Here is a 14,203-nt window from a genome sequence, read left to right as displayed (position 1 = left end):
CAGCACAAATATTTGGTTTGCCAAGTGATGATTGGGTTAAAATCTTACAGCTTACAGTAAATCGAGCCTTATGGAGCACTTTGCTCCCGGAGTTTAGGAAGGGCAAAAAGTCTTTTTCAGAAACAGTGGCCGTGCTTGAGTGTAATCAGCATCCTAGACAAGCTGGAGTGGCTATCCTGTCTAATTAGAAGCAAAAGCCAAATGAGTCTCCCCACCAATTTCATCTTTGGTTAAGTGTAACCTGGCGCAGTCACATAAAAGAGGACACAGAGGATACACAGTATGTTAGCTTGTTGGTTAATAATTCTCTTCCCTATTTAAGGGAAATGGTTAACATGCTTATCCATGATGGGACCTCTCTGGAGGAGGCCCTGGATTTGCTGGCCAAGGGCCATATCCAGGGAAACCCTAAAGCAGGTCAACGTGGAGCCCCAGTTGCAACCCTACAAGAGCCACAGTCTATTCCTATTGTAAGGATTGAGGGTCCTACCAGGGCACCTCAAGGGCAGAACCGGATGAATCCTAGGTCCCCTCAATCTCAGCGCAGGGCCAATAATTACAATTCATGAAACAATCGACAAGGGTATGCATTTGGACCCCAAAGAGGGCCTCGAGATAGTGTTCTTTTTTTGCAGGTGCTGCACAGAACTCTTCTTATCCTCAGGGTTCTAGATCCCCACCGCCTCATCAGAAGGAGGACCTCTCAGTGGTGTCGATGTTCAAGGCAGTGCAGCCAGGATATCCGAGAACTCTGGACACGTCTGAATGAGTTGGTGTTGGGAGATCAACGTCCAAATCCTTTAAACCAACCAGTGGCCTCTATGGACTCAAGCCCTCCTCCTGATTGGGTGGCTTATTCTCAAGCAGGGTCGGCTACCCCTGAGGAGTTGGAGATAGAAGATCCTGAAGGCAACCCGCCTATCCATCCCATAGATTACTTCGCATGACGCCAGTCGGCCCCAAGGAGCATCACAACCTCTTTGGGAACAGATGCAAGTTGAAGACCCACGATATCTTTAGTGGTAGGGGGCCGCCACCTAAATTTTGTTGTAGATACCGGAGCAGCAATCAGTATAATTCGTGTGAAGGATCCTAGATCCTCTGTTTTGGCATCTGGGAAAACAAAGATGTTATCAACATTTGTAAACTACCAAGTTATGGCCATGCTATCTAAACCTATCGAAGGACAAATTGGTCACCTGCCCAAGACCCATGTCTTTGCGTTGCTCACATTGTCAGACCCAAAAAGTAAATCTGTTGGGGTCTGACTTCCTAGGTAGGCAGGAATGCGTTATTGATTTGGCTAATCAGTCATCGTGTCTTACTGTAGGACAAGAGTTGGGTTGCCCACTAGTGGTCATGCCAGAGTGTGGATATCTACCTACAAAATCTGCAGGAACATTTAAATCAGATCCATCTGCAGGTAGCCGCAAAATTGGGGAAATCAAAATCCAAGGCGAAGGCCTACTTCAATAAAACCCAAAGAGAGAATACTTGCGAGGTTGGTGATCTAGTAATGCTGTTATCCTACAAAGCACAGGCTGTGTAATCGGTGGATCGGACCTTTCTGAATCATGGATAAACTCAGTTCAGCAGTGTACAAGATTAGAGTAACAGGAGGCAAGCGTACTAAAGATAAAATCTACCATGCTAATCAGTTAAAGCTATATCAATCATCTAGGTCCCAGGAGCAGCTTGCTTCCCAGGAGCTAGCTGAATCGTCTCCTAAAACCCCCCCTAATCAGAGTTCAGAAGATTGCAGTCATGAAATGGACACTGAGATTTCTGATCTGCTACTCATTCATCTTTGCCCTGAGGGTAGGACTAAGCCAAAATCAAGACTGCCCAGGACCATAATACCCAACGACGCCTCCACACTCAGGTATTTGAACATTTGAAACGTATTGCACCACCAACAGAGACTGAATGAACCATTGAACTTACTTTAAAGCTATATGCCAATTTGCTGGAAAATGGCTCTACGGACTCATTCCCACATCTTGTAAACATCTTAAGTGTTGATGCGATGGTGAATATTGTTTGGAGTTGGAAAGAGGAGACTAGATTTTCACCTTCACATGATTCAAAGTCAAAAGGATACAAGGTAATCATAAGTTGGCAATACAAACAAAATCAGGGAAAATTGGTCACAGCGATAAAACGGCGGACCAAACTATCCTCCTGGACTAATGATACAATATTAAAAATACATCATGTACCCACATATATGTCCGACAGATATAGAGCAGGAATTTGTACAATTCTCCAACCATTGCCTAATAATTGCATTTGTTAGAGCCATACTAAATTAATTGTTCAACCACCACACGTAAATGAGTTTCCAGAAATTGTAAATTTGGATCTCCATCCTGAATTCAGCAACCATCCAATCCAGTACATTACAGGAATTAGAGGGGAAGAAGTCACCTTTAAGTATCAATTAACAGGGGTGACATCACTGTCATCAAGTGGTTGGAAAAAAAATTCAGCCATTAGATGAGGAGTCAAAGCGGGGAGGATGTAACACCTATATCTTCACATTAACCAATTCCACATCCCTCAGACATGGAATTCCCTATGGGGATTGGAAACACAAGGCTAATTGTGAAAACTCTGTAACCAAGGAAGTCTAAGTTTACACAAAGTAGAATATGAAGATGAAGGGCTATATGAAGTCTGTCTCATAGCTACCTTTCAAACTAAATTGGGAGATGAGAAATACATATTGAATATGACTTTTGAACTTAAGGTCCGCAATCCAATAATTGACTATGACTATGACAACATTATTGGTGATGTATTGATTTGTCCAGCAACAAACCCAGGACCAGCCAGTGGTCTCACCACAACGCCCATGTTTGGTGTATTAATTAATCAAGTTCGATTTATGCATATTCCTGTGGTGTTATACTTGTACAACTGGCGTCTAGGGGAGTTTGAATACTTCAAACATACCAAAGTAGTTCCTTTTTCTCAGTACTCCTTGTGGATAAGATTGTAACTTATCAGCAACAAGCACGAGGCGTATTAATGTTGGGGGTAGATAATAAAACAAAATCATATACCTCCAGGCAAAAACGTAGCTTAAACCCGCTGGGAGGTCTGGGATCCATATCAGGACTATTTGGTTCAGGGATGTCAATGTGGAACCGTATAGATGTTTGGAAAATCCGCAAACATAAATTAAGTGTTACAAGAGGAAGCTAATCAAGTGATGAATCCAATGTTGCAAGGCATAAAAGGGCTATCACAAGAGGAACGTTTTACTATTTATAACATGCATGACATAGCACGACTATTCAATGACACTCAATCCAAAATTAACCAACTAATTGCTCATAATAATGATCGGCAAAAGGACCAATCATTAGGAAAGGAAATTATTTGTTCTGCATATGGGGACTATGTTATCAACACTATCGCTGAGGCGTTACAATCCCTAGAATTGGGAAGGATCCGCAATCTAATAAAAGATGAGCAATTATTAAATTGGTATTGCCCTAAATGTTTTGAAAGGCCTGAAGGGGAGAGAGCTGTATGTTTGAATGCATGTCCGCACGTATCCATTAAAACTATGAGACAAATGGGGTCTGTGACACCACATCCCAACCGAGACAGTTGTTTATCTTCTCAAAATTGTGTTGTAGCACGATCCTTGTACGTTTCATTCAGTCTCTTTAACCATGTTTGACTCAGACAAGGATGTGTATAAGCGGTTGGCTGCAGTACAGTCGATAGATCACCTCGAAGACAGCACCTATAAGGAACGTGTCAATGTGCCTCCCTTGGTAGTCTATCACACTGCAACCCAAACATGGAAAGTTCCGCAGATGGCCTGTTGCTCTAAAAAAGGGCCTCAGTATATCTGCAGATGTAATGTGTTTGAGGCAAATACTATCTTGTGTGGACTGCAGGGAGTGCTCTAGAATCAATCATCGTTAGAGTGTATGGTCCAACTAACCAGATGGAAGACTCCTATGGAGAGGGTGACCTATGCTGGAAATGGCCAATTTTGCATAGTAACGAACCAGGAAAGTTTCCTATATGGCTCCTTGGTGTGTCAGGTCACAGATCCAAACTTCTGTTTTACTCCTAAGCAGTTTACCTCAATTGGAAATCAAGTAATTTCCCCTATTCCTGCCTTTGAAAACACAATTATTTTGGAATCTGATTCCTCCTATCAGGATTTGACTATCCTACATACCCCAACATTTTTGGTACATATTCCCTCTCTGGGATTACAATTAAAACAATTGGTATCCCGAAAGGAAACCCACCTTATCCAAATAACAAATGACGCGGATAAGGCTAAACAAGCAATTGTCCAGTTATTAGATCGGGAAGGCCAAGAAGTAGATTCTCCCTGGGAGGAAATTGGATTGAAAGGATGGATTATCATCCAAGGTATTGCAACCGGGATTGTTTTCATCATTGTGAACAATGCTGTTCTCAAAATCTATGATCTATAGCATGGCCATGCTGGGTGACATTTTAAATTCTTAACACAAACTGTGTTAAAATTAATGCTGATGCAGGATGCTCTGGAGAAATCCTTTTATTTGGAAACAAATATAATCTGGAAATAGAGACAAACATGGAACTACCATTTACATGGTGGCTTCTCTTTTCGAAGAGCTGGGTTCTAATATAGGAGGTATGAGAGCCTAACTTAACTGCCTTTCTGATAAGAAGCACAGGGATGCGTTTTGAGGAGGAACATTTTGATTAGATGACTAGAGGCCCAAGGAAGGGAACAAAATTCATCTGGGAGGCTTCTTGTCCATTATGAGTCTAGAGGCTGTCAGTCATGAAAGCAGGAGGAGGAGCTCTTGAGGACGGCTCTCTCCTATTAGCAATTAAAGAATCAATACACTGAATCATGTACTTGTCCATCCCATAGTATTTTCCACAATAAGGATATTAAATTTTGCCATTTGTTAGAACAAGCCTTTTGGAAGACAGTTTGCTATGAGATGTGAGGTTGACAGCCTACATAAAGAGCTGACGATCAGGGTGAACATCAGAGAAGGGATGAGGTTAGTTCAAACAAAATACTTTCAACAAAAAGAGGTTAAGCTTGATTTCATCTTGAGTCTGCATAGAAGTTCAAGTTCATACAAAACTGTTGGCTTAACAACAAATTGCACTCAACTGTTCATAAATTTAGTAAAAACCAACCTGCTAGCTTTCAATTAATCTGCAAGGTGCTTTGGGGATCTATATGCACCTTGTTCTTTAAACTTGATCTGCTTTTTCCACTTTAAGCATTTTAAAGTTATATAACCTTATTCTATATCAGTGTTGACATGAAAAGCACTTAGTGAGTTCAACAAACACACAAGAAAGTCTATGTATAAAATAGATTCAAATTCATATTGGACCTGATTTGCTAACACCTCTGTATTTATCCACTTAACTGCTGTATGCACAAAAATATCTATAGGTATAAATTAGGGATATATTTTGTGCACAAAACTACATTATTTGAAAATATTGAATACTGAATACAGGTTGTGGTAGGTAGCAGTTTGTGTAACAGAATTTCCACACACACACACACATTGAGCAGTAACTTGTGAAAAGAAAGGTACTATACAGTTGTGCACATCTACAGTAAAAGCTTTAACACGCAATGAATGCCAAGGTACTCTTTCATTTAGGGCACAGCTAACAATTTCTCTTTAATTTATAAAAGGTCTCCAACCTCTCCTTACCACCGGGTTCTCTAGAAGCAGGAAACTTCACAAATGTTAATGGGGACTAGATTGGAGCCATATTTTTTTCTCTAAATAAAATCATTACTGTGATTGGAGTTCAAAATGTAAACTAAGGAGAAAGCATTGGAGTGTTACCAATTTCTAAATTCCCTTTGCAATTAATTTTCATTGGGATTCACATGAGATTATTTAATTTTCAGTGTTGAGCAGCATGGTTTTAAAAAAAAATTAAATGAAATTAAGCTACTTTTCCTCCCCCTTAAAATCTTCCAGAGACTATAATGAGAATTCCACACTCAGAACTATGTCAGTGGGTATGCTCCTAGTGTGAAGAAAATCATTACATTTAGCTAGAAGCTGGATTTTTCTGCTCAATGTAAAATGCAGCAACTGCTTGTGGCCCAGTGTTGCCAATTCTCTTGATACTATCACCAGTCTTATGTTACTTGGTGTTTCTCTTAAAGCTGCAGGTTTGGGACTCATTTGAGTATGCACAAATCTCAACATTCGTTTAAAAAAAACAAACAAAAAACTTTCAAGTTTCTAGCCCTCGTGGTCGATGAGAAGACCTCAAAAACACAAGTCTTAAAGGCTCAAAACTGAAAAACCAACATAAAAAGAAGCCAACATTTACCACTTTAAAAAAAAACTCATGTTTTTTCAGAAATTGAGTTGTACCCCCAAAATATCATGAAGACTTTGACATTACTTTTTCTAATATACAGTAAATTTTAAAATGTGAAACCAAAACTAAACATGCATCTATAACCACCATGCACCTTAAGGTCACATTCTACAATGAAAGGATTTCAACTTTTTTTTTTAAGTAGTTATTGATATTTGACAGTTAAGATGACCAAACACCTACACCAAAGTGCAAACACAGTAGAACTTAAGAGTTATGAACACCAGAGTTACAAACTCTGACTGGTCAACCACACAGCAAACTTGGAACCAGAAGTACGCAATCAGGCAGCATCAGATTAAAAAAAAAAAAAAGGCAAATATGGTACAGTACTATGTTAAAAGTCCTACTTCTTGTTCAGCCAATCACTAAGAGAAACAAGTTTGTTTACATTTACGGGACATAATGCTGCCCATTCTTAATTACAATGTCACCTGAAAGTGAGAACAGGCGTTCTAAAGTGCCTTCCAAAAATCTGAGCGGGATGAGATGTGGAGCATGCTTTCAGAAGTCTTAAAAGAGCAACACACTGATGCAGAAACTGCAGAACCCAAACCACCAAAAAAGAAAATCAACCCTCTGCTGGTGGCAGCTGACTCAGATAATGAAAATGAACGTGTGTTGGTCCACACTGCTTTGGATTGTTATCGAGCAGAACCCATCATCAGCATGGACACATGTCCTCTGGAAAGGAAATTGAAGCATCAAGGGACATGTCTTTAGGCATGTAAATATCTTGCGATGCCAGCCACAACAGTGCCATGGAAACGCCTGTTCTCAGTTTCAGGTGACATTGTAAACAAGAAGCACGCAGCATTATCTTCTGCAAATGTAAACAAACTTGTTTATCTGAACAAGAAGTAGGACTGAGTGGACTTGTAGACTCTAAAGTTTTACATTGTTTTATTTTTGAATACAGGGTTTTTTTGTAAATAATTCTACATTTCTAAGTTCAACTTTCATGATAAAGAGATTGTACTACAGTACTTGTATGAGGTGAATTAAAAAACAAAGAAATAGTATTTTTCACAGTGCAAATATTTGTAATAAAAATAAATATAAAGTGAGCACTGTACACTTTGTATTCTGTGTTGTAATTGAAATCAATATATTTGAAAATGTAGAAAACATCCAAAAATATTTAAATAATGGTATTCTATTATTGTTTAATCACACGCTTAAAAAGATCAATCGCGCACTTAAAAAGATCACGCAATTAATTTTTTTAATCGCTTGACAGCCCTAATATAAATGGTAACCAAACACAGATTAACAATTTAAATATATAGAACATCCATACATCAAGGAAAACTAAACACAGATTAACTTCAATGTGATTCATTTGTTAAAGATTGTCTGTTTATTACTCTGATTTTTTCTTTTATTAAAACGTTTGCATTTTTTAAATGTTTACTATGAAATAGCTTTTTCAGTGTATAAATTTGAAACTTGCATCAATTCTTAGCCAATGTTTATGAGTGACCTACCATGACTGTAGATTTTAAGTCAACAACAGCTGTCAAAACTCAGTTCAACAAAGATCAAGATTTTGTTGTGTGCTTCCATTGGCCCATTCACCATTTGCAATAGTCACTCAATTTTTCCCATATAAAATTTTATCTCTGCTAAAATGCTTTAGTTTTTGTAGTCTGATCTCTTTTCATCATCTTCACATGACGAGCACTACCCAACATAACCATCTCACATGTGCTCTGTAACTAACTAGCTGTTAATTTCAAAAATAGCTGACTGTTCTTTCTGCTATCTGCAGAACATGTTCAACGCAGCACATCTACAAAGAAACCACCACTTTTCTGCCAGGATCAGCTCTCAACATCACAGATGGAGAAATTTAAAAAATACTCTCGTGCTCATCCTTAGATATTCTACGATACATCTTTTCTTCTTTAGATGGATAGGTAAGTTTCTCTGGTTTTTCATATTCGCACATGCACAAAAGTCTAAAAACAAAATAAGTTGATCAATATCACTGCTCTACAGCCAAAATGCTTCTGAAATAAATGTAGTCAAACTTTACTAATTCTGGGTCACTGAGAACGAAAATGATGCTTAAAATTGTTGATTGGCTCTAGTTTTCAAGATATGCTATTGGGTCAGTATATACGACCCTTGACTTGGGAATGGCGGAGGATAAGTGAGTTATAAAGGGAAGGGATCTCAATTTAAACCAGAAATGACTAAAATACATCTTTGACTGGATCTATGAATAAATCTATGACTGGGTTTGGACAGTACTTGCTTTTTAGGCAAAACAATGAATGATGCAATCTGAAGCTGGTATTGCGTCATACATGATATGAATTGCATCATGTTATTCCTAGACGTCATGGATGATGCAATCATAACGAAGCTTACATCACTCTGCTGAACAAATTGCCCTATATGAGCTCTAGAAATCATACAGTGTCGTGCTCTCTTATTTGTCAGTGTTTGATTTTGCAAAGGGACACATTTCTGTTTAGCCAAAGTGAGCAGAGATGCCTCGTACTTGTGTGAACAGTGCAGATAACTTCTGCTATGTTTGTGGTGAAGTGACTTTTGCATCACAAAAGCGCAGTATAACCACTATGGTTAAGAAAGCCTATCACCTTTATTTTGGCTGCAAAATTGGAGATCAGGACAAGAGGTGGGCCCCACACATATGCTGCAACACTTGTGCAACAAATCTTCGCCAGTGGTTGAACAGGAAAAGGAAATCTATGCCTTTTGCAGTGCCAGTGATTTGGAGAGAGCCAACAGATCATACCAGCAATTGTTACTTCTGCATGGTGCCTCCAGTTGGGAAAGGTGTGTCAAAGAAGAAAAAGTGGACGGTGCATTATCCAAACATTCCATCAGCTATACGCCCAGTACCCCACGGAGAAGGACTGCCGGTTCCTGATGCACCAGAATCATTCTCACTTGAGTCAGACGAGGAAGAGGAAGAGGATGAAACTTCTGGTCCTGAACCATCAATGTCACAGGACCCACATTTTCTCCCATCCTCCTCGTCTGAACCACACCTCATAACACAAGGTGAACTGAATGACCTTGTCAGAGATTTGGAACTACCCAAGAGTAAGGCAGAGCTGTTGGGCTCCAGACTATAGCAATGGAATCTCCTGGCAGGTGATGTTAGGGTTTCCATGTTCCGTGACCGTCAAAAGGATCTTGTCCCATTCTTCTTCATGGAAGGTGATCTTGTAGCCTGCAACAACATCGATGGTGTGATGGCAGCCCTCAACATCGTTCATGATCCAGATGAGTGGAGACTGTTCATTGATTCATCGAAGACAAGTCTTAAAGCTGTTTTACTGCATAATGGCAATGTTTTGCCATCAATTCCAGTTGGTCATGCAGTCCATATGAAGGAAACCTATGACAACATGAAACAACTTTTGAGGTGCATAAACTATGACCAACATCAGTGGCAGCTTTGTGGCGATTTGAAGGTTCTTGCTCTCTTGCTTGGTCTGCAGACTGGATACACAAAGTACTGCTGTTTTCTCTGCGAATGGGATAGTCGTGCAAGAGATTCCCACTACATCAAGAAAGATTGGCCACTCCGACAGTCATTGGAGCCTGGGAGGAAAAGTGTTCAGCATCCACCACTTGTTGAATCAAGGAAGATTTTGTTACCACCCTTACACATCAAGCTGGGTCTGATGAAGAACTTTGTCAAGGCCATTGACAAAACACAAGCAGCTTTCAAGTACCTCCGTGGAAAATTTCCAAGGTTAAGTGAAGCTAAGATAAAGGAAGGTGTCTTTGTTGGTCCTCTGATTCGTGAACTTCTTCGAGATGATGCATTTGACCATGCACTGCATGGCAAGGAAAAGACGGCATGGAAAGCCTTCCAGTTAGTGGCAATAAATTTTCTCCGAAACAACAAGGCAGACAACTACAGGTTGTTGGTGGAAAACCTCCTCAAGGCATACAAAAGCCTTGGTTGCAACATGTCACTAAAGATACATTTTTTGCACTCTCATCTAGATTTTTTTCCACTGAACTGCGGAGCAGTGAGCAACGAGCACGGCGAGCGATTTCACCAGGACATTGCAACAATGGAGAAACGCTATCAGGGCAAATGGAGCCCATCAATGCTTGCAGACTATTGCTGGACAGTGACAAGAGATGCTCCATTTAATGAATACAAGAGACAAGCCAAGAAGCGCCGAGTAGACACTGAATAGGACTAAACTATGTACATAATAGTTTTTTGCCTTTTGTTTCATAATAAATTTTATTTATATAACCCTTTTGCTGATTTTTAAAGTGTTACATAAACAGGACAAGTGAAATATCATGTAAAGCAACCATAAACACATGAAAAGACCTAGGTTTACAATTTATGATTAAAACTCTACTATCTACACAATATACATAGACATAAAATGTAAAAACTTAAATATCTTAGAAACAGTAGCCAGTTGTTTTAATTGTCATATTTGAATTCAGCACATCAAAATACATAATAAATAGCACATTTTATCTCTGAAGCAGACGACTTCTCAAAAATTGTAGACCAGTGTATTAAGCTAAATACAGTACTCAACATCGCAGTTATGCCGTAAACAAAAATGTGCCCCACAATCATACCCTCAAGCAAAAGTCTGAGCAAATAGATGGACTATCCATGAGGCCTTGAAAATCAGATCTTATGGAAAGCACTTTAGAATATTGTGCCTCATTCATCCCATTTTTACAAACCATCTGCACAATTTCATTCACACTAAATTCACTATTTCCAGCTGTCCTACATTCTCCAGTGTTTGCGCTCTGATTTGGACTCAACTTTCTAAGGTCAAATCTCCAGTCAAGCAGCATCTAGCTCCATATTCATCACAAACAAGCAAATATCTAACAGGAATATGACAAACTACTTGCCAGTTCTCAGTCTTTTACTGTGTTCTCACCAACTCTTACATCAGCATGTTCTCTAATTTTCAGTCAAATATTGCCCAATGCCTTTGTCAAGAGATAACTAACTGTGTTGAACAAAGACAAGAGATCGCCTTGTTTGAAACTCTTCTGACCTTACAAATTCATTCATAAGAAAAACAAATATGTCCTTCTGTATCAGTACAGGGTCAAAAATGATTCACGAATATCTACCTCTTCGTTTTCAGATATTCCCAGGGCATACATCATTCTGCAGATCAAGTCAGTAAGTTATTTTATGTCTAGACTCTTCCGCCATGTGGGCTTGTCACTCTTGTTTAATGTGACACACAAGCACATTCTGAGCAGAATAGTGAGATAAAGGCATGCTCAAGACAAGCTTTGGTCCAAGGAGGCCAAATATCTACTAAAGCAAAGGAAGAAGCTCGACTTTGGTGCTGAAAAAATGTAAGCCACCTGGCAAAAGATTCCAAATTCCTGCTCTGTATTATCATGCAAGGCTAAACTCCAAAACTATCATTAAAAACTGGGTTAAAATGGTTTTTTCAAGCCTTATAAAGGATCTTAATAAAAATTAGACTTGATTTTAATGTAATACCATCTTTATCACACATGCAAGGGCAAAATACCCCTGGATTCACACACTATTATAATATTTTTGTGCAAAATACGCCTAGTGAGGTATCATTTAAAAACTAACAACACATAGATCATCAGTATTTTGTGTAATGTATATACAAAATGTGCATTAAGAGTTATGAACATTAGCTGAAATTATGACCATAATGTGTTTACCAGACAAGTCTGGAGAGGGGGTAAACTGGTTTCTCAAAGACAAAGGACAAGCTGATGCCTCTAGACAACTGTTAAAGTTGATTAGCAATCACTTGTCAAGTGGCCATTCTTTGGCAATGAAGGGGACCAGGAACAGATCGATCTGCATTTTAGTAAGCAACAACATGGAACCTCTTTCATGAGACTCCATCTCTGTCCTCACATCAGGAAGGAACTTTATCTAAGGGTAACGCTCAGGAAAATGCATGTGACTGGACTATAAAAGCGAGGGGTAAAAACACCCCAAGCTTGCTCTCTTGCTCTCATTTTAAGACGACAAAGGAATCAACCCTTTAACTTTGGGGAAGTTCCTGACTTGAGAATTTGGTCACACAGTGCTGCTGGGAACCTGTCATAAGGATTTTTCCTTGAACAAAGTCTAGCTTGTTAAATTTTAACTAGCAGAAAGCGTTTTTTCTTTTATTTCTCTTGTAATCATTTCTGACTTTAATGTCTTATACTTGTACTCCCTTAAACTCTCTCTCTGTAGTTGAATAAACTTTTATTTAAATCAAAGCTAATCCAGTGCTTTGTTTAAACTGAACTGTTTGGGTAACTTCAGTTAAAGTAGAGTACTGTGGCATAAGATCCTCTATAAGGCCTGAAGAAATCATTATTAATCAGTTTTTATTCATAGCTCTGGAGCCTGAGCCCAAACATCTGCACTGCAATTTTAGACCCACAGCCCAAGTCAGCTGACACAGCCAGCTACAGATGTTTTACTGCAGTGTAGATACACCCTAAGTGGCCTGATTTTCAAAGATACTGAACACCCAAGCAGAGCCCCTTGATACTTTGTACTTAAAATGCAGGTCTGAAATGGTTACAGCCATCTGATAAAACCAACACGGAATGTCAACATGTAGGCCATCATCTGTAATCCAATGTATCATTCAGTTTAATCTGAACAAAAAATACTTTCAAGCATGTAGTTCAATGTATCATTCTTACTTGGGTTTTCTCTTGAATGAGCACTTCTCTTGAAGTAGGCACAGGGTATGGCTTCAGGGCAGTCTTTATTGTTGCAAAAATGAAATCCGTATGCTCCTTAATAACAGAATCCAGGTAGTCACCTTCAGGATGTGATCTGTAATATACAGTAATCTCATCCGTAGGAACTAGATTGCGCTGAAACAAAATCCAGAATTTCAGTTCAGTGACAGCAAGTTTATATGTACATATACAAACTTCTGTAAGAAACATGCAAGTTAAAACTTTTTTTAAAGTATTTTAGAAAAATATCAGTCATATTTCTGTTAATATGGAACTAAAAGTTTTTCCTGAAAACTGAAAACAAGGCTATTCTTTTGACAGAAGCAGAAAGTATCCTTCCAGTCAACTGAATGAATATAAATAAACACAATATGTTTCTGAATCAAATGAACTAATTTATAGATATTCAGTTCTTCATGATGCTAAATAATTCAGATAGGATTAAAACAACATGTTAGTCTCAGACCAAAGCTTTTAACAAGTTAAACTCTGAGTGATTCTGCAGCTGTCACAATCAAGCACTGAAATTTATATATAGATATCTTAAAACATATGGCAGTAACCTGCACACATAGTGCTGGATGCACATCAGTGTTTCGGACCAGTACCTCACATGAATTATGAGTTACAATTTGTTGGGGGTAGGAACTCAAACTCCCCAAGCCTCTGAACAGTACCATTCTTGCTACATCGTACTGCAATATGTTTTTGAAAGCTTAGGATGTTTCTAAATAATTCATTAGGAAAAACAACCAGACTTTAACAAAAGGAACAGGAATGAAGCAAGGGAAATTGTAGGATGTTTTTTAGCAATGACAGTTATAATAAATAGAGATAAAAAAAAAATATGGGGTTTAGTGACCAGATGGGAAGAATTTATGACCCTAGAACATTCTGATAGTAAATTTAACTTTTGCAATAGCTTCTGTTAAAGGGTAATTTTCTTGCCTGTATTCTTTCCTATTTTTATTATGTACCATCATTGATATCGGTGTGTCAATCTTTATGGATGCTCTCTAAAGAATTAACTCTAAACATATCAGACAGATTGATTCCCCAGAACCTATCCCAT

General features: G+C 38.7%; 1 protein-coding gene across 1 annotated transcript in view; it reads right to left on the bottom strand.

Moving 5' to 3' along the window:
• IARS1 (isoleucyl-tRNA synthetase 1) overlaps window positions 1-14,203 on the bottom strand; it is a 213,352-nt gene that overhangs the window by 27,237 nt on the left and 171,912 nt on the right. Inside the window, exon 30 of the mRNA XM_065408763.1 lies at window positions 13,090-13,266. Coding sequence (XP_065264835.1) covers window positions 13,090-13,266 — 177 coding nt within the window. The remainder of the gene's footprint in view (window positions 1-13,089; window positions 13,267-14,203) is intronic.

Source organism: Emys orbicularis, chromosome 7, assembly GCF_028017835.1.
Source record: "Emys orbicularis isolate rEmyOrb1 chromosome 7, rEmyOrb1.hap1, whole genome shotgun sequence".
Taxonomy (NCBI): Eukaryota; Metazoa; Chordata; order Testudines; family Emydidae; genus Emys; species Emys orbicularis.
Note: the sequence above shows the minus strand (reverse complement) of the source record. Positions and strands in the feature narration are given on the sequence as shown.